Below are 18,810 nucleotides of genomic sequence, written 5' to 3' on the forward strand. Positions count from 1 at the left end.
AATTTTTCCTCATAAATTTCAACAATTTTACTCATGAAATTTAAAGTGTAAACAAATTTCATCCAATAATCTCATTGCTAGTTTTTATAAGTTTGGTTTAAATGAGATTGAAATCTTAATTTTGTTTAAATCTCATTTTTAGATTTCAAAGACGGATCGAAGGTTTAATAAAAAATCTTATTTAAATCTGCATATTCTAATCAAAGCTTAGGCACTCCAAAAAGCATCAAATTAGCTTGCCATAATTCAAATTGTTAATAGAGTCAAGCTAAAGATCTTCATAATAGGTCCAAAACTATATTTTTACAAAACAAACCAAAGACAAATTCAATGGCCTTACGTTGCTAAGCTTTGAGTTACATTGTCCAGATAGTAGAGTTTATACAGACATAGAATGCTGTAGAATGATATTCAAAGAGCAAAGAATAGCAAATCAATCACACTTCAAAATATTAAACTACCTATACAAAAAAATTCAAGACAAAATGGTAAATAATATACTGCTCAGTATAATGATGAATAAGCAAAATACCCTTAAAGTCTGCTAATAAACCTATTTTTTATAGAGAATACATGATACCTCAAGCAACTATCGTTTGCTTTAGAAAAGACAATTATTTATTCATAATATACAATATATCAAAAACAATTCATGTAGGCATTTTCATACATGTTATATCAAAACGCTGCTTCAAAATTTCACACACACTACATTTTTGATAGTATTACATGTCCCAGTTCTTTTTTTTAACACCAGTCATACCCCCCCCCCCCTCCTCTCGCTCTCTTTCTCTAACTTTTCACACTCTTGGTCAAAAACACATAGGCAATGACTTTTTGGCATTCAAAACTGAGTTGATAAAATATTTTTTTTTACAGATAAATAAAAATATCCCTTGTCATTAAAAATATCAATACCATCATACTACCCCCCCCCCCACACACATTGATTGTTCTCTCTTCCTATTCCACCTTCTCATGCTCTGGGATTATGACACTCTGAGATATTTTGTGCTTTTTAGTTCAGATGAATTGTCAATGCATGTCACCCTACTTATATCAGTTACCAAAGAATTAGTTATAAAGTTAGTTATATAGTTAATTTTTTTTCCGTAATATATCCTTGTATTACTAACATACCAATCTCATTTACCTTGTACACAAAATTTGGCCGAGTTTTTATCACTGAGCTTTGAACCAAGTCTAAACAATCCTTTTGTGGCCCATCGAAACCACATTTGTGTAATGCATTTAATAGTCTTAGCAAACCATATTCTCAAAGTACATCTGCAGACATTGGCATGGTGTCCCACAGGATAATCTTCCAGTATTAGAATATTAGAAATTTATCCACATTGTGCTGCACTCGACCCAGGTGAGGTGAATGGGTACCCAGTAGGATTTATTCCTTGAACACTTAAGCATCAATCAATAAGGCGGCTTAGCTACAGCCAGGGTAATAGTATGATACCAAGTATCAAAGTGCAGTTGAGTATATATGCACATAGTAACTGTGCTATATAAATTGACATATTTCATTATTATTATCATTATAATAGAGTAAAAAATCGGTGCTTCACGAATAAGAAAGCGCACTGTATGTATTCTTTAACATTCTACTATTCAAGGTTGCTCCATCAGCGTTTTGTGCGATTGTGAGGAGCTCTTTGAAAACAACTGGACAAACCTGAGCTAATTTATGTCATGGTTGCACTTGCATTGATGACCAAATCCCCAGTGTCCGAGCTGTGAAAGCTCTAATATTGGCAGTTCTCTAATGAAGACAGCCTCTGTGGTATATGTGTTAACGCTATAGTCACACCGGCAAAACCAATACCAAGCCAACAAAAGCTTGTACGCTTTTACCAATGACATATCATCGGTTTTGCCTGGAGGGGAAGATCGGACAGTACATAGACCGACTAATGAAACGCTCGGGAGGAGCAAACCACAGCTTTGATGTAACAACCTTTTTTTGACTTTTGCGTATCGCGAGATGGTTGTGTACATAACACATGAGAGAAATGGTGAAGGGTTGAAGGAAAAGACGATTTTTACATTTAAAATTTTTTTTCAATCATTTTTTTTCCCCTTAAATTAAAGATGAATACATTTCAGAGGTTTCTGGGTAAAAAAGGGTGGAATGAATCCCATGCACCACCCTTGAGCCCTCTCCATAGGCCCCTCTCTCATTTCCCCCATATGTTTTATACACAGCCGCATGCCGATGTGCGATGGGTTTACTTACTCAAAGCTAGTGGGCATCCTTCCCCATGAGCATTTTTATGGCGTTTGGGAGCGTTTCAATAATATCGCCTGCGTGTCCGATCTTCTTCTTGTAGTATCTTTGCCTGGAGTCAGTTTCATAGGTGTGACTGTAGTGCAATCAGTGCATCATCAAAGACCCTGAGTTTTCCACCATTCTTCATACAGCTGTCATTTCAACATTTTGGCACTAGACGCCGCTATGAAGTCAACCTCTTTGGAAGAAGCGAAATTAGAAAATGCAACACGTACTGGCAAAACACCCTGATTTTGCTTTCTTAGTATGGCATTAGTGAATGTAATTGAGTTTTTTAACATATGTATCACTCAGATATGATTATCCACATCTGGGGCCAACCTTTCAAACTAAAAGAAAGTAGTTGCAGCAAAAAATTATTTCATGAGAAAGTCTTTAAAATCAAGGTTAAATGCCACCATATTATCGTAGATCTAGTTCTGGAACAGTGAAATAAACTTATCTTGAAAAAATCATGAAATCTTAGCTGAAAATCGATAATTCTGATGATCACCAATACAAAAAGGCATATGTGGGACAGTGTATTACTATTATTTGGAAGAATACCCGACGCATTAAATTTTGTGCTTATATTGCTCAATTCTGAGCAATTACACATCTTTTTCCAGAGCCATTTGGCACATGATTTTTATTTATACATACAAACGCTTGGGTGGTCTGACATTTTATTAGATTCTGTTTGAAAGTACTCATTTAGAAATCGTTGCCACAACTGGCATTTATCTTTAACGTCACCATCCGAAGGATCTGACAAGCCCAAATCTCTGCAACAATTTGTAACTTTCACCATGTAGGATACAGATTACAGGTGCACGCCACATTGCCCTTTCGATATTATGACACAAGAGGGCGCTCCATGGATGGATCCTTTGGTCGGTTTAGAAACGCAGGAGAGTATTCTGGCATTACTACCATGGCTTTACTATCACTGTATAAAACAAAGAAAAAAAAAACAAGCATAAATATCTTGAAACATTAAAGAAATATAAAATTAAAATAATTTGTTCAATCATCTAAAATCAAATTACTATACAGATCCTACATTCATAAACATCATTTGTATTTATACGCGTGAATTAATTAAGATGCTCTAAAATGAATATGATCACAGAGGTTTTTCCAAAGATATCATTACTGATAAAAGGTCATACTTTAGTGCAGACATGTACAATATCCTATCTAAAGTTCCCAAATAAAGTACTGTAGCTAAGTAAAATTGACAACCAAAATCCTATAAGGTACATATCACAATAATAATTAAAGGCTTTATTCATAATCATCTGGTTGCCAGATAATTATGCCTTTGAGTCTTAAAAGTGCTTCACACTTGCTAGAATTCTGTTATATCATAGTGCGTATGAAGGTGGCATGTAATTTCATTTCCCGTGCATCAAAAAGATTATTTACTAGATTTCCATTTTATTATTAGACCCTGACCGGTGTAAAAACAATCATATATTAAAATAAAGGTAATGAGTTATACAATACAAATATACCCTTAATATTACATACATCTCCTTCCAATAGTTAAAAATATTAAATAAAAATCAAAGAAACTGCTCCTCCAGAGTACACTTCGATTGAGCCCCCCCACGTCGCCTGGAAATGATGACGTCACGTTGTGTCTGGAGGGTTGTGATTCCATAGGTTTGTGTACAAAAGCATTGGGTATTTTCTTCCATTTCCATCTTATGAATCCATTTTTTTTTCATCGTTTTCAGATGAAAATGGCACTCAAAATTATTCACTGTTCAAATTGTTGTAAACCTACAACTATTCACTACCTTTTTGGGATTTCTTTGTTTGGCTCTTATTGGGCCTAAATTGCTATGTCAGGAAAAGTTGTTATTCATAATCTAAATGCAGATAGAATTGAAATGTGCGCCAAATAAGAGGAAATAAAATATGGCAAAAACTAGTTCAAAACTGTAGATTTCATAAATTCAAGCTTGTGGGAAAAAATATATGTGATATCCCTCTGTGATAGAAGTGAAGAGAATGAAATGCGTTGTCTGGAAAGCAAAAAAAATCACCCAGTTTTTCTGTGTACAAACCTTTGGAATCACGAAGCCTCTTACACAACGTGACATCTCGAGGCAGATGAAAAGCACAATAAAGCCTATTTTCTAAGCGGGGTTCGAAGCCCGATAATTGGAATATTCTTAAGCAAAATACTCAGCTGGGAAGCGGTAAAAATGCATAAAGCATACCTTGCTGTATTTAGTAGCTTATATGCTTTCGATTGGTATATAATTTGTCAATTTCATTTTCGGGTCTGGTCTGGATCTTTAATTCATTGATTAAGAACTGCACAGGAAAATTACACTGATAATTTTTAGTGTATTTTATGCTAGAAAAGATGAAGATGTACTGATCATTATTTTTTTTTGTTTATGATGCTTTACTTTGCCCAAATTCCTAGGTCAGGACAATCTTTTCCACACACTCTGAATGCGCTCACTTACATAGGACGATCGCTACAACGGCTATCAAAATGAAGAGGATTATCAGCGCCAGGCAGATCTTTGTCTGGAGGTAAAATAGAAAATAAATACAATAATTAAAGTTGAATACCTGGAGTTGCAGCCAACACTAATTTCATGAGAAATTCTTTAAAATCAAGATCAAATGTCTGCACATCGACCTGGTTCAATCCCTATTTGAAAACTGGTCACATTGAAGATCCCCAACACAGATAAGCACATGTGGGACAGTGCACTATTACTGCTTGGAAAAGGATACGACACCTGGGGGCCGTTTCATAAAGCTGTTCGTAAGTTAAGAGCAACTTTAAGAACGACTGGTGAATCTTTTTTATGCGCTAAACCATTGCCAATGAATATACCATTCACCACAAGAAAGGATCACCAGTCGTTCTTAAAGTCGCTCTTAACTTACGAACAGCTTTATGGATCACCCACCGGGCTGGAATGTCATGCTTATTTTGACACATTTTTTTAAACACACTGAGCTAGTATTTCAAAGTTGATTCATTAGTTGATTGTATCATCTTTACAACCAAATTGCTCAATTGTAGTATGATAGTGGATCGTATTACCGAACACTGTTCATGAATTTAATCATATCAAACACATTATTCTCATGAAACTCACCAAACTTTAACCATAAATACAGTTAATACACAATTACTGTACCTACAAAATATAAATATGTAAAAATTTTACCAAATTTGTTTGTCTTTTTTTTACAATATTAGCTTCCAATTAGACTCCTCTTCATATGTGATATATTTTGGTCACTTGAAAAAGGTATAATATTACCGAACGTGTGTTTTCTATGGCAAAAGTTGAGAAAACAACAAAATCACTGATGAGCTATTTTGACCATATATTATTATTTCTAGAATATTAAGACTTTGAAAATGTGTTTTTGACCATTTTTCATCATCTTTCTATTCAAGTTCCCTTTGGAAAAATGTTGAAAGGATTTGAGTGTATGAAATCATTTTCTGACGCGTACAATGCGCGCGCTCGATAATATAATGTCCATTTCAATCCTGAGGCAAATAGTCTATTTGTAGACGAGTTTCTTTTAGCAGTGTACATGTACATGTAGGTGGTGAATGGTACTGACTACATGTGATATAGGATTACAAAAAAACATATATAGTGGATTTTATTGAAATAAAAACAAAATATAATCACAAGCAGTCAAAGACTGAAATCTGTGACTGTTTACATGTACAAATAAAAACATAACAAAATATAAAGTAAATGTTATCAATAAATGTTTAAATACAAAACAGATTCATACAGATGAAAAAGAAATGTATCATAGAGTAATACCAAAAGCCATAACATAATTGCTGCAAGGTGTCACCAATGAAAAATAGGGGAGAAAAAGATTAGGAAGAAAGAGGAGAGAGGAGTGGAAAAGGATGAGAAAAGGGAAAGCAAGAGGTGGAAACTGGAACGAGAATAAGAGGCAACCTGAAAAATAAAAACTCATTATACCAGGGTGCTACATATGCACTTGCCCGCGGCAAGTAAAAGTTAGAGTCAGGCAAGTGTTTTGAAGTAATTTTAGACCAAAACTACTTGAAATCACTTTGGAAAAAGAAATGCAATAATAAAATAGATCAGTTCATGTCAAAAGCTTCAGTGTATGTATTTTTGGTTGTTCCGCTGAACTGTATTGGCTCCAATCACATGGGGATGATAGCAAAATGTCAGAAATTGTTTAATAACTCCCCAGAAATGCCGGTTATTCCTGTCTAGTCAAAAGAGAGAAAAAGGTCAATGGTTTATGAAACCGCAAAACTTTCTTTTGAAGAGGTGAAACTTTTTTTTTCAATCATTTTTAGGGGCAAGTGAAATCTATTTTTGGGCAAGTATATTCCAACTATTTAAAAATTTACTTGCCTGACTGGGCAAGTGCTTCTAAAAAGTTATGTAGCACCCTGAGTACAATACAAGACATTTAACATAAGCTGATATGTGTGATTTCATTTTAATGCCAAATGTTATGCAATTCCTGAAGAAAAAAAAAGAAATCACCTTCAACGATCTGCACATACATTTATATCAAATGTACAAATACAATAAATGAAAATTCAGTTTTAATTGCATATTTAAACATGATATAAAAAATGTAACATACATGCACGTATGCAAAAAATACCGGTAATGTCTTAGATTATTTCACTACTCACTTTTCTGTATTTCCATTTCTCATTTTCTTTCACTTTCTTTGTGACAACTTGGAAGCCTTTCGCCTGAGCTTCTAGATCCTCTGAAATTCAAAAAGAATAGAATGTCGAAATTAGGATAAAAATAATATTCATTGTGCCACTTCTGTTAAAAAATAAACAGCTGATCAGCTATAAATAATCAACATCCTGAATGAGTTAAATCATTGGTAAAAAAGGTCTGCTCAGTAAATGGAAAACAGGCTACCCTGTTAATGATACAGTTTTGTATTTGGCTCCCTTTTTTGGAGAGCAGAGACAGAAACTATGGCTCAAGTTGGCCAGAGGACAATATTGAGAAAATTAGAATATTTCAAATTTCATAAAATAAAAAAGAAATAGTGAGTGATGACATCAGTTCCCTCATTTGCATACTGACCCGGAACTATTTTGTGAATTTAAGCGAAACTTTAAAATGTCATAACTTTCTTATTTTACATTTGATTTTGATGAAATTTTTGGTGTTATGCTTGTTGGATTTTCTTCTTTTTATTCAAATCAACTTCATGTTGGGGTGGACTTGTCATTTAACTATGAAGAACCGATTCAGGCACAAATCTCTATGAGTACATGTTCAATTTATTAACTCTCATGACACTCAAATCATTTATAACTGTCTCAGAATGAAACAAAATGGCTGAAACAATTTTTTTCTTCAATTCTTTTTTTTTAATTCAAATATGTTTGCCCATCACGAGGACATAAAACAATACTGCCCTATGGACAAAACTACTTATTATGTTAAAACCACAAATCCGAAATAATCAATTACACAGCCTTGGGAAAGGTCGCCCCTTCCACACTTTTACAAAATTGACAATTTGAAACAGTCTTGTGATATCATTGTTTATAACAGCCATTCCTTGCCCACTTTCTTCCAAACTTTCATCATTCAGTTTTCTCTCTGTCTGCAGCATTTTATGACCAGGTTGGATTCCCCTTTAAACCAAAAATTCAGAAAATAGGGGCAAGTGTGTCTACACAGGGTGCTAAATATTAAAGCACTTGCCTGATTGCCTGGGGCAAGTAAAAGTTATAGTCGGGCAAGAGTTTTGAAGCAAAGGCCAAAACTACATGCCCGAATTGGGCAAGCAAAATTCTCACAGTAGCATTACCAAAATTCGGGTTGATATGATTTACCAACCCTAAATTTGGTCATGGCAGGCAAGATAAAATCTTTTTGTAAAAAAATGCAAGAACAAGGTACATCAATGGTTTCTAAAACCATATTTTCTTTTGAAGATGTAAAACTTTTTTTCAAGGATTTTTTTTCGGGCAAGCATATTCCAACTATTTAAAAATTTACTCGCCCAACAGGGCAAGTTCATCTAAGAAGTTATGTAGAACCCTGGTCTACAGATAAAAAAAGACATAAATTACCAGCATTCTCCATCAAATCTTCTAGCTTATCTCCCCTCTCCAGTAGCTTGTCAATATTAGTCACCATGATCTCCGCAACCTGATCGACGTCTTGCTGAAGGTCGTCTATGTTACCATCGTTCCTCTTCTTGCCTTTCTTCTTCTTATTCTTCTTCCTATTATCATTGTCTTTTTTGTCCTTCTTCAGCTCAGCACTCATCACGACTCAAGGTCCCTCCTACAAATGCAAATTGAAAATTACTTTTATTTGTACGTAAGGCCTATAACTGCTAGACTGGGGCCTGGGGCCCATTTCATAAAGGACTTTACAACTGTTGTAACTTTGCCATAATGGCAACTCCCATGGTAACAGCTCAGCAGCCACACATACATTCGTAATTCCGAAGCTTCGTTATTACGAAGGTTCGAATATTCCGAAGGTTCGTATTTCCGAAGGTTCGCAAGTCCGAAAACAAAATGAGGTTCGTAATTCCGAAGGTTCGTTTGTCGGAAAACGTAATGATTAACGAACCTTATTTCATTTTCGGACTAACAAACCTTCGGAACAATGAACCTTATTTCGTTTTTGGAACATCGAACCTTATTTAGTTTTCAGATTATCGAACCTTCGGAATAACGCCACAAATGTTCGGATTAATGAACCCTTTTACGTTTTCGGATTAAGGAACATCAAGGTATAGGCAATTTAAATGTGTTTCGGAATTAGGAAGTGTAGCCCAGCAGCCAATCGTGATCAAGGTTTCCATGGCACATGTAGTTGCTATAATGGCAAAGTTACAACAGTTGTAAGTCCTTAATGAAATGGGCCCCGGGTTAGTACATACAGGTGTAGTACTATGAGGTGTTTTCTTTGTTTTTCAATTCTTTTTTTTGTAATTTATTTCCATTTAACAACAATTCATAAAAATACATACTGTAATAATTGAGCAAATGTGAACCCAAAACTCTTTTGTGTATTTAATAAAGAAAGTAAGGAAGTTATAAAAAGTTGAGTTTGTCAAGATACTGTACCATGCCATAAAGCAAGTTGACAAAAAAAGTGATTGACAGTCAAGAATTTGGAAACTTATTTGCCAAGGAATAACAGAAACACAAAACAAACAAACATCAAGACAAAACAAAAAAGGAACAAAACAAAACAAACCCTAAACAAAATGAAAAAAGTGAAAAGTGGAAACTAATTCTACACAAGTTCATGATAGATTAAATGCCCCTCGATACTTCTTTTTAAAAATGCACTGCTATGAAATGTAATATTATTTGGAAATCGTTCCATACTGTTGCCGCATTTGAAAGTGTTCAACCGCTGGCCATAATCAAATTCTAAAATACACGTACCTTGAGTTTAAAAGCATAATGTGAGTAAGCGGCAATGGAAAAAAAGGTACTTTTCAGCGTGAATCAAGTACGACTATACCGTACTCTATAAAGAGGACTGTACTCAAAGGAAGAAGATTTGAACGATAAAACTGAGATGCAATCCCTTTTCAATCGATAAATAAAAACATTTTGGAGTGATTTAAACAATGGCCTACTACGGGCGTTATGAACTCAAAGAACAGGACTCATGAAATGAGGTTCTTGACTAAAATGAAAACAATTTCCGTTCCAGTCCATCCTCTAAAATTCAGATCTTATCTACACCCTAGACTCTAAAATCTAACGTTAGTCTAGATCTAACATTAAGTCTGGACAAGAGTAAGAAGAATAGATCTAACATTAGACCCCAGATCTATTTCAAAAAAGATATCGCATGCCCATCAGCGTTGAAAATAGACGGGAGCAATGAGCGATTCCGCTCTCGTGTGCTTTTGAATCGCTCTCGCAATTGCCTAAAACTGCCAAGTATGAAACAACTCCCAACATGAAAATCGCTCCCGTCGGCGCCCATCCACACCTGCAGAGTAGCCAGGCCAGTGCAGCTGCAGATCTTACTTTCATGCATTGTCGCTTTCTGACGTAAAAACTAAGTGGACGTTTTAGAATCACGGGCACGGCGCTTCAGAAAATGCGTATCTAGCTCACTGAAACTCCGATATCCATGGGTACCATTTTTCGAAACGCTGCGCGGCTCCTTTATGTATATCTTGCCATAACTTTGATAGTGAAAATTTTGCTTCTTTATTATTTCTGAGACACATTCTAAATTTGCTAGACAATAAAGTTTGTGAACTCAGAGCAAAAATGACAGATTTTTTCATTTTAGAGTATTTTTCTGCCACACCACTTTTTAAATCTGAACTAAGCCACCAGGTCCAAGTACTCTTGAAATATGGCAAAGTATGCAGATCCTGCAATTTCAAGGGCAAAATTAGGATTTTTAGTCCTGAGTTTTGGTAATAGTCAGTGCCCGAGTTATACTGAAGCTAAACAATGCAGTTTTATACCTGCCTAGGTGTTGCGGTGATGATTGACTGTGAGCTGGTGTAGGCGTGGCTTAGCATGTGATATAAGTTGACATGTTGACATTAGCTGTCACTGTCTGCACTGTGAGTGTGAGGCTGCGATGCTTTTAAATATTTCACAAAATAATTTTCAAGTATATTTATCAAATAAGAAATTATGAAATTATGAAAAGTATGAAAAGGATTTCCCCGAGTACAAAGTCTGTTTTTAAATTTGATTAACTTCGTTATATTCAATTTGATTGCAAAAGATGTAAAAGATCAGTTGTCATTGATGAGATGCAAAGAATGAACTAGGGGCCTACAATAAATTAAATGACCATAGGGCCTACTAACAATTAGACCTACTACCTAGGCCTAGTAGGCCTAGTATAGTAGTAATATTAATAAGTATACTAATCACCTAAAGTAATAATAGGAATGAAGAAAAAATAAATGTCATTAAATAAACAATGTTAAACATTAAATGAATTTAAGGCCAAGCAGGACAAACTGCGATGCTAAACCATGCGTTGAATCATGAAAAAAGGAATGGCTCTCAAAAACTGAAAATGGCTCTGCCTAAAAAATGGCACGTCCGGCACATCCTCGGCATCGCCCGCGCCGCCTCGGGCCGGGCAAGGTACCGTACCGGTGTGCTGCTAATTGCTATTTTGGGGGGCGTTTTCTGGCTAAATCTCAGCGCAAATATGATAGACTCACATGCAACATAGGTCTCAAACATCATCTAGCGTTTGTAAAAACAATATTCCAAGCGATGCTGGATTATTTCGGTGCGTGCTCCATCAAATTCTAACTTCAAAGGAATCCAAATAAAATATCAAATACTGAGCTCAGTTGATGGCTCTTTCACTTTGCATGTTGTTTATGGCTGCTGTTGTTGTATTTTTAACTAAGTCGATGTTTTAGTCCGGTAGATGGCGCTCTTCAATCATGGCATAACACGATTTTCTTGGAATTCTTGGATAGAAAGAATTTTAATTAACGAAAAGAGCGTTAATTTATTTGAAGTGGCGCTTTTCATCATGCATCTCAGACACGGGTCCCAGATGTAAACTAGTCTGCTGGACAATCCCTTCACTCGATTTAAGGGTCTGAATGTGCAGCCTACTCATGCCTACTCAGGGGCCGCAGAACCGGGGGGGGGGGGGGGGCTTCAGCCCCCCCCCCACTTTTTTCCAAAACCGTGTATAAAAACGTAAAATTGACCATGTGATTTTTAGCATGGTCAGCCCCCCCCCCCACTTTTAAAACCGTTCCGCGGCCCCTGTACTGGGGGCTAGCTCTCTCGCTGTATGCGGCGGCGCGGAGGCACACTTGTTGATCAAATTTCCACTCAGGGTCTGTGCCTGCAGACTAGATGTAACTACCAAGAAAAAAAATAAACGTAACCGGGCAAAGTATAACGTAACGACTGCATGAACTGGTAGTAATCACCCGAGTGATCACTAGAAAACACTTCTAGAGAATCAACTTAATCACAATTACCATAGGCCTACTTCCAGAAATTAAGTCTATACTACTATTAAAATGAAATTCTTATAATTTTTGAGGTGCAATGATCCATCACAATGCTATCATAGTTATATCATATTAATTTATATAGCTTAAAATACTGAAATTGAATTATAGTTACAATTAACTTACCAATTTTATTGGAAGCTTTAAGCGGCAGGTTTCACCTGATCTTGAAGAAAAAAACTTCAAATGCCCAATTTAAGGAGTTCTATATCTGCATTCTGATCAACTCTCTGCATGAAAACTTTGGTAAAACTGATAGCTGATAGCATTTCTATTTGAATAAAGTATGCATGGACCATCTTGTTCTATATTTGTTACTAATTGTTTCCCATAGTTGCTGGTATATACTCTCCGCGGTCTGACCATGTCTATAACGACAGACAATGATTTTGATTAAGCTATTCAAATCAGAACAATGAAGGCCTTCGACACAGGCTACAGTTTATTCTTGTAGACTCGGCTGGCTTTGTCTACTAACACAGCAGCCCTATATTTGGGACTTCATGTAGACCGGGGGTTAAACTGGACAAGTGCACCCCAACAAAAAGTTTATTTGAATAAAAAGAGAAAAATCCAACAAACATAACACAAGTTTCATCAAAATCGGATGTTAAGTAGTGAAGTTATGACATTTTAAAGTTTCGCTTAATTTCACAAAACAGTTATAATCCTGGCTGGTATGCAGATGAGGAGACTATGATGTCATCCACTCACTTTTTCTTTTGTATTTTATTACATGAAATATGAAATATTATAATTTTCTCCTCATTGTCAAGTGATACAACGATATTCCCCGCTGAACATGTGAAATTAGCATTGTTTAACACTATGGTTCAGTCAGTTGGTCCTTATTGTCAAATCTATAAAATAAAATGAAATATTTTATAGTTCAAAAAATAAAAACACAAAAAAGAGTGATGGACATCATCGACTGACTCACCTATAGTTGTGCATTCACTGTTTTGTGAAGCGATAATTCAAAATGTCATCACTTTCTTATTTTACATCCGATTTTGATGAAATTTTCATCACTCTGCTAGTATGATGTTTATTTATTTATTCAAATCAGCATTTTTCTGGGGTGGACTTGACCTTTAAGAAAAAGCTAGAGCGCAAAAATGAAACGTCTATATAGTGATTCACTGCACACTGCTTCAGTAAAGACATCAAACTTATACTGGCAGATCACTGAAATCTTAATTCGCATTGGATTTACCTTGACCTTGGTTTAAAGGGGAATCCAACCCAAATAAAAACTTGTTTTTATAAGAAAAAGAAAAATCAGACAAGTTGATAGGTGAAAGTTTGAACAATATTGGACAAACAACAAGAAAGTTATCAATTTTTAAAAGTTGTAAATATTGGTAATCACTATACTCATGGAGACTTCAAATTGGCCGCATATGGGATGTAATTGTGATGTAAGGCAAGGACTACTCTTTCATGTACTCCACTACATATAATAGCTAAAATGTCATTTTTCCCTTGGAAAAGTTTTATTGTGAAAGGGTTCGCGCCGACGACCACAACACTGACACGACTCACGAGGGCTGCGGTTTCATTGAACTCTTTTATTCACCAAAGGAAAACAGCCTCTGCATAATAACAAAATATAAACAAGCACATGATTAATATAATTACCACACATTACATAATAGCGGTATGAATAGTACAGTTCTAAACATAACAAATACTGATTTACATTATCAATCAAGGCAATAAACTACATTTTCTCCAGTGACCATTAAAGCGAAAGTAAATCAAAAAGTATATCTTTTTCTTCATTAGATATAAAATATGTCAACAATATGTTCGTATTCAGAAAATCACAACATGATATAAATTGAACCACTCTCCCTAGACCATACACTCACCGGTCAGACACTAATTCTGCATTTTGCTTCAACATCTAAAGTAAAATTGTACATCAAGGGAAGTCCTTGCAGAAGTCCTACAACATAGAAATTGAAAATGTCACTTACAAATATACACATCCAAGTTATAAGCAATACATAGCTATGGTAACATTAGATTTTCTAATTGGTCTATTGACACTGACTTTTTTACTCATATCTTTTATTCAAAGCTGTGCAAGAATTACACAAATAAACTAAAATCATCACATCAAAATGAATATTATACATGTGGCAATTGGTAATGCAATATATACATATATATTTAGAATATAATAATCAAAACTCAGCACATAACATATCACCATCAGGTGAGCTTTCTGTCAATTTAAATATTCAAAAATTGGGTAAATAATATAACATGCATTTATATATATCACAGTAAGTATAACATATCAATGAAATAAACATTCAATTTACTAAAATAAGAATATATAAATCAACTTACTTCTCTACTTCAAAATTAAACTTCCTTCTGTAGGGACAAGTCTCCTCCTCAACAACAAGCAGTGGGAATGCCCTGGCTACTGCCAGTGTCATGAGTCACTGGACTCTCTCCCTAGCTAATAATAAAAGTGCAATGGTGCACATCATAGTACAAAAGCATCCCTAAAGGGGGTACATGAATTGGCATTACTGCTACTCCAAAAAAGGCGGGAAAGAATTAGCCAATGAGCAGAGAGGGAGAGAGTAAGTCAAAGCTGATAGAAGTACAGAGAGGAAGAAAGAGTACTAAAGATAAAGTTGGCAGATATAATGTGCAATATAAGTTCATTATACACTGTATATTCAAATGCTACATGTACTGAATTGAAATAATAAAACATAGTATCATTTTAACTAGATTTTTTTTAGAGAAATATTACACAAGGAAAATCCAATTTACAACATCTTCCCCACGATTAATGTCATAATGTTTGAAACAAAGATAAAACACAAAAAATACAATATCTTCCCCACATTCCATGCAATAATAGTTGCTATCTGCGGTAATTGCATGAAATTCAAAATGAAGTATAAAAGTGCTTACTACAGTAAGCTTAACATGCAGAAAAAAATATGTCAAACATTATAGAATATTAATCACACTCTATATCAAATGCATATAAGATGAAAAGTCTCTCTAAAAGAAATAATCTTTTCACTTCACTTTGGTAATACCGACACTGGGAGATGTAGTCGATTTCTGTGTTGTCCCTTGTTCACCCGACGGGACCTCCGACGCTCGACCTCATGATTCATGTTATCATGTCGAGATCTGTCGTCTTCAAGGGGTTCATTCTGCGGTATGGCATCTTCCGCCACATTGGTTTCTTCACTAGGAACATTTCTACCAGTGGGCTCATTCTCTCCGCAAGAGCCATTTTGATTAAGGGTGACAGGTCTCTCTTCACCAGATGTAAGCCTATCAGGCTCTGAGGGTTCCCACAAGAAGGTGAAGTAGGGGGTAGTATTCTCTGAAGTGGGCAATGGTTGTGACTTCACTCTGTCTTCTGGCTTATCCTGTGGAGTAGGAATTGCCATTTCCTCCCGCGGGTCAGGAATCAACAATCTCCTGTTGACCACCTTTGTTGGTCCTCCAAACATGGGTCGGATTTTATACACGTCTGATGGTATAATGGACGCCTCTGCCCCAGTGTCGAGGATGCAGCCAATGGGTACACCAGCAACTTCTGCTATGACAGCTGGGCTTTCGGAAATCAAATCAGCTGTGTTGACTATCTCATCCATTGCTGGCACAACCTCTGCCACTGAAGTTTGTCTGCCTTGTGCCCCACTGGATTCATTTACATCCTCTGAATTACCACCAAATGACATATCAGTTTGTGGATTGGTTACAGTTCCTTCTATGGGCTCTTCTGTATGATATTGCTTTCTATTGTCCTCTGCCGTTTGGCCCTCAACAACAGAGGGGTCTAGTTTTCCTCCTGGGATGCGATATGTTGGTGAGGAATACTGGCAGCTCCTTGTGATGAGGACTGGAAGACTGTTGGCCTGTTGAAACTGCCATGATTCTGCATGGTACCTGATTCCGTGCTCCAAGTGGGGAAGCTTTGATTCTCCTGATGCCAGTTGCCAGCAGAGTAATTATATTCATGTGCAGGGGAACCGGTGGGTATGTTGGGGCAGTCACGTCGTAGATGTCCTTTATGGCCACAGCTGAAGCATCGTCCATCAGTCCTCTTTCTCTGAGGTTTTCCTCCTTTCAGCTTGGCGACTTCTCCCCTAAGTTGCTCCAACTCCGTCATTATAGCTTTCTGTTGTTCTACTACCTGTTGCACAAGCATGGAATCTTTCATGACTGCCCTTCCAACTTCAATATCTGCTTCTCGAACTCTGGGCCTCTGAGTGGTGGCAGTCTCCTGAAAGAGTTTGAGGGCTTCCTCACGAATCTTGGCAAATCCATCGATTTCATGCATCATCTGTATTCGCCTCAACTCTCTCCTCACCCAAGCCTCCCGGGCACCATTGACAAATTGATCACTTAAGGTCTTGTTTTTCAACTGACTTAAAGCTTCTCCTTGAGCTTGTGTAGTGGCAGCTTTTTCCATCTTGTTGTAGGTGCGAATCAGGGCACGGCTGAAGTCACAAAGTGATTCTCCATCTCTCTGTATGCGATTATGAAACTGACTACTGAGGGTCTGTGTGGTTTCCTGATAGCCAAAGCACAATTTCAGACGACTTACTATTTCATCAAAATCCTGTCTCTTTGATTCACTGAGACACATTATTTCCTCTCGTGCTGGTCCTGAAAGGTGATCTAGCAACAGTCGAGCTTTGCTACTCATTTCCATATTTTGGTTAGCAGTTACTCCATTAAATTCTTCAAGCCATTCTGACAAGGACATATCATCCGCATGATGTGGCATCCCTCGGAATTTTGGTAAGTTGCTCTGTAATATACTCTGTAATCCAATTGAACGGCGGAAGAATTGGGACAAAACATCCATACTCTCAGTTGTAGCTGATGATGAACTCGAACTGGTTTCCATGATCCTAGATTTCAATTTGGAACATAAAAAGAATTTTGCATACAGAATAGCGAAACCACAATACAATCACTGCAAAAATCAGTAAAAAAAAGCATATGTTGTCCATTACATACAGTCTGACCGAGGCTGTTTAGAACCAGTCTAAAGTCATTTCAATTTTACGTTGTGCACGATGACACCAGGATAAGACCACGTACAATGTAAGTTCTCAAGATTTCTTCTAAGTCCGATATCTGCAGAGCCCGCACCAGATGGTCCCTTGTTGCTGATGATCCCACTTCTGACACCATTGAAAGGGTTCGCGCCGACGACCACAACACTGACACGACTCACGAGGGCTGCGGTTTCATTGAACTCTTTTATTCACCAAAGGAAAACAGCCTCTGCATAATAACAAAATATAAACAAGCACATGATTAATATAATTACCACACATTACATAATAGCGGTATGAATAGTACAGTTCTAAACATAACAAATACTGATTTACATTATCAATCAAGACAATAAACTACATTTTCTCCAGTGACCATTAAAGCGAAAGTAAATCAAAAAGTATATCTTTTTCTTCATTAGATATAAAATATGTCAACAATATGTTCGTATTCAGAAAATCACAACATGATATAAATTGAACCACTCTCCCTAGACCATACACTCACCGGTCAGACACTAATTCTGCATTTTGCTTCAACATCTAAAGTAAAATTGTACATCAAGGGAAGTCCTTGCAGAAGTCCTACAACATAGAAATTGAAAATGTCACTTACAAATATACACATCCAAGTTATAAGCAATACATAGCTATGGTAACATTAGATTTTCTAATTGGTCTATTGACACTGACTTTTTTACTCATATCTTTTATTCAAAGCTGTGCAAGAATTACACAAATAAACTAAAATCATCACATCAAAATGAATATTATACATGTGGCAATTGGTAATGCAATATATACATATATATTTAGAATATAATAATCAAAACTCAGCACATAACATATCACCATCAGGTGAGCTTTCTGTCAATTTAAATATTCAAAAATTGGGTAAATAATATAACATGCATTTATATATATCACAGTAAGTATAACATATCAATGAAATAAACATTCAATTTACTAAAATAAGAATATATAAATCAACTTACTTCTCTACTTCAAAATTAAACTTCCTTCTGTAGGGACAAGTCTCCTCCTCAACAACAAGCAGTGGGAATGCCCTGGCTACTGCCAGTGTCATGAGTCACTGGACTCTCTCCCTAGCTAATAATAAAAGTGCAATGGTGCACATCATAGTACAAAAGCATCCCTAAAGGGGGTACATGAATTGGCATTACTGCTACTCCAAAAAAGGCGGGAAAGAATTAGCCAATGAGCAGAGAGGGAGAGAGTAAGTCAAAGCTGATAGAAGTACAGAGAGGAAGAAAGAGTACTAAAGATAAAGTTGGCAGATATAATGTGCAATATAAGTTCATTATACACTGTATATTCAAATGCTACATGTACTGAATTGAAATAATAAAACATAGTATCATTTTAACTAGATTTTTTTTAGAGAAATATTACACAAGGAAAATCCAATTTACA

At 36.0% G+C, this 18,810-nt stretch overlaps 2 protein-coding genes and 1 long non-coding RNA gene across 4 annotated transcripts; all 3 read right to left on the minus strand.

The window, feature by feature from the left end:
* Positions 1–2,091: 2,091 nt before the first annotated feature.
* Positions 2,092–12,588, minus strand: LOC121421626 (vesicle-associated membrane protein 5-like). Of its 2 annotated transcripts, none has more exons than XM_041616390.1 (5): positions 12,443–12,588; positions 8,391–8,607; positions 6,975–7,054; positions 4,768–4,831; positions 2,092–3,230 (listed from the first exon to the last, which is right to left on the minus strand). In XM_041616390.1, exons 2-5 carry the CDS (start codon positions 8,587–8,589, stop codon positions 3,211–3,213), a joined length of 363 nt encoding a protein of 120 aa, XP_041472324.1. In that variant the 5' UTR covers positions 8,590–8,607; positions 12,443–12,588; the 3' UTR covers positions 2,092–3,210. The 2 variants fall into 2 exon arrangements, with proteins under 2 accessions (XP_041472324.1, XP_041472323.1); XM_041616389.1 differs by lacking the exon at positions 12,443–12,588 and adding an exon at positions 11,498–11,669.
* Positions 12,589–13,818: 1,230 nt separating this feature from the next.
* LOC121421683 lies at positions 13,819–15,831 on the minus strand. Its single transcript, XR_005971022.1, has 3 exons — positions 14,678–15,831; positions 14,191–14,267; positions 13,819–13,911 (listed from the first exon to the last, which is right to left on the minus strand). It is a non-coding gene; the product is annotated as an uncharacterized LOC121421683 (long non-coding RNA).
* Positions 15,832–15,836: 5 nt separating this feature from the next.
* Positions 15,837–18,810, minus strand: LOC121421682. The gene is made up of 3 exons (XM_041616460.1): positions 18,372–18,810; positions 17,885–17,961; positions 15,837–17,605 (listed from the first exon to the last, which is right to left on the minus strand). Exon 3 carries the CDS (start codon positions 17,220–17,222, stop codon positions 16,146–16,148), a length of 1,077 nt encoding a protein of 358 aa, XP_041472394.1. The 5' UTR covers positions 17,223–17,605; positions 17,885–17,961; positions 18,372–18,810; the 3' UTR covers positions 15,837–16,145.

This window comes from Lytechinus variegatus, chromosome 9, assembly GCF_018143015.1.
Source record: "Lytechinus variegatus isolate NC3 chromosome 9, Lvar_3.0, whole genome shotgun sequence".
Classification (NCBI taxonomy): domain Eukaryota; kingdom Metazoa; phylum Echinodermata; class Echinoidea; order Temnopleuroida; family Toxopneustidae; genus Lytechinus; species Lytechinus variegatus.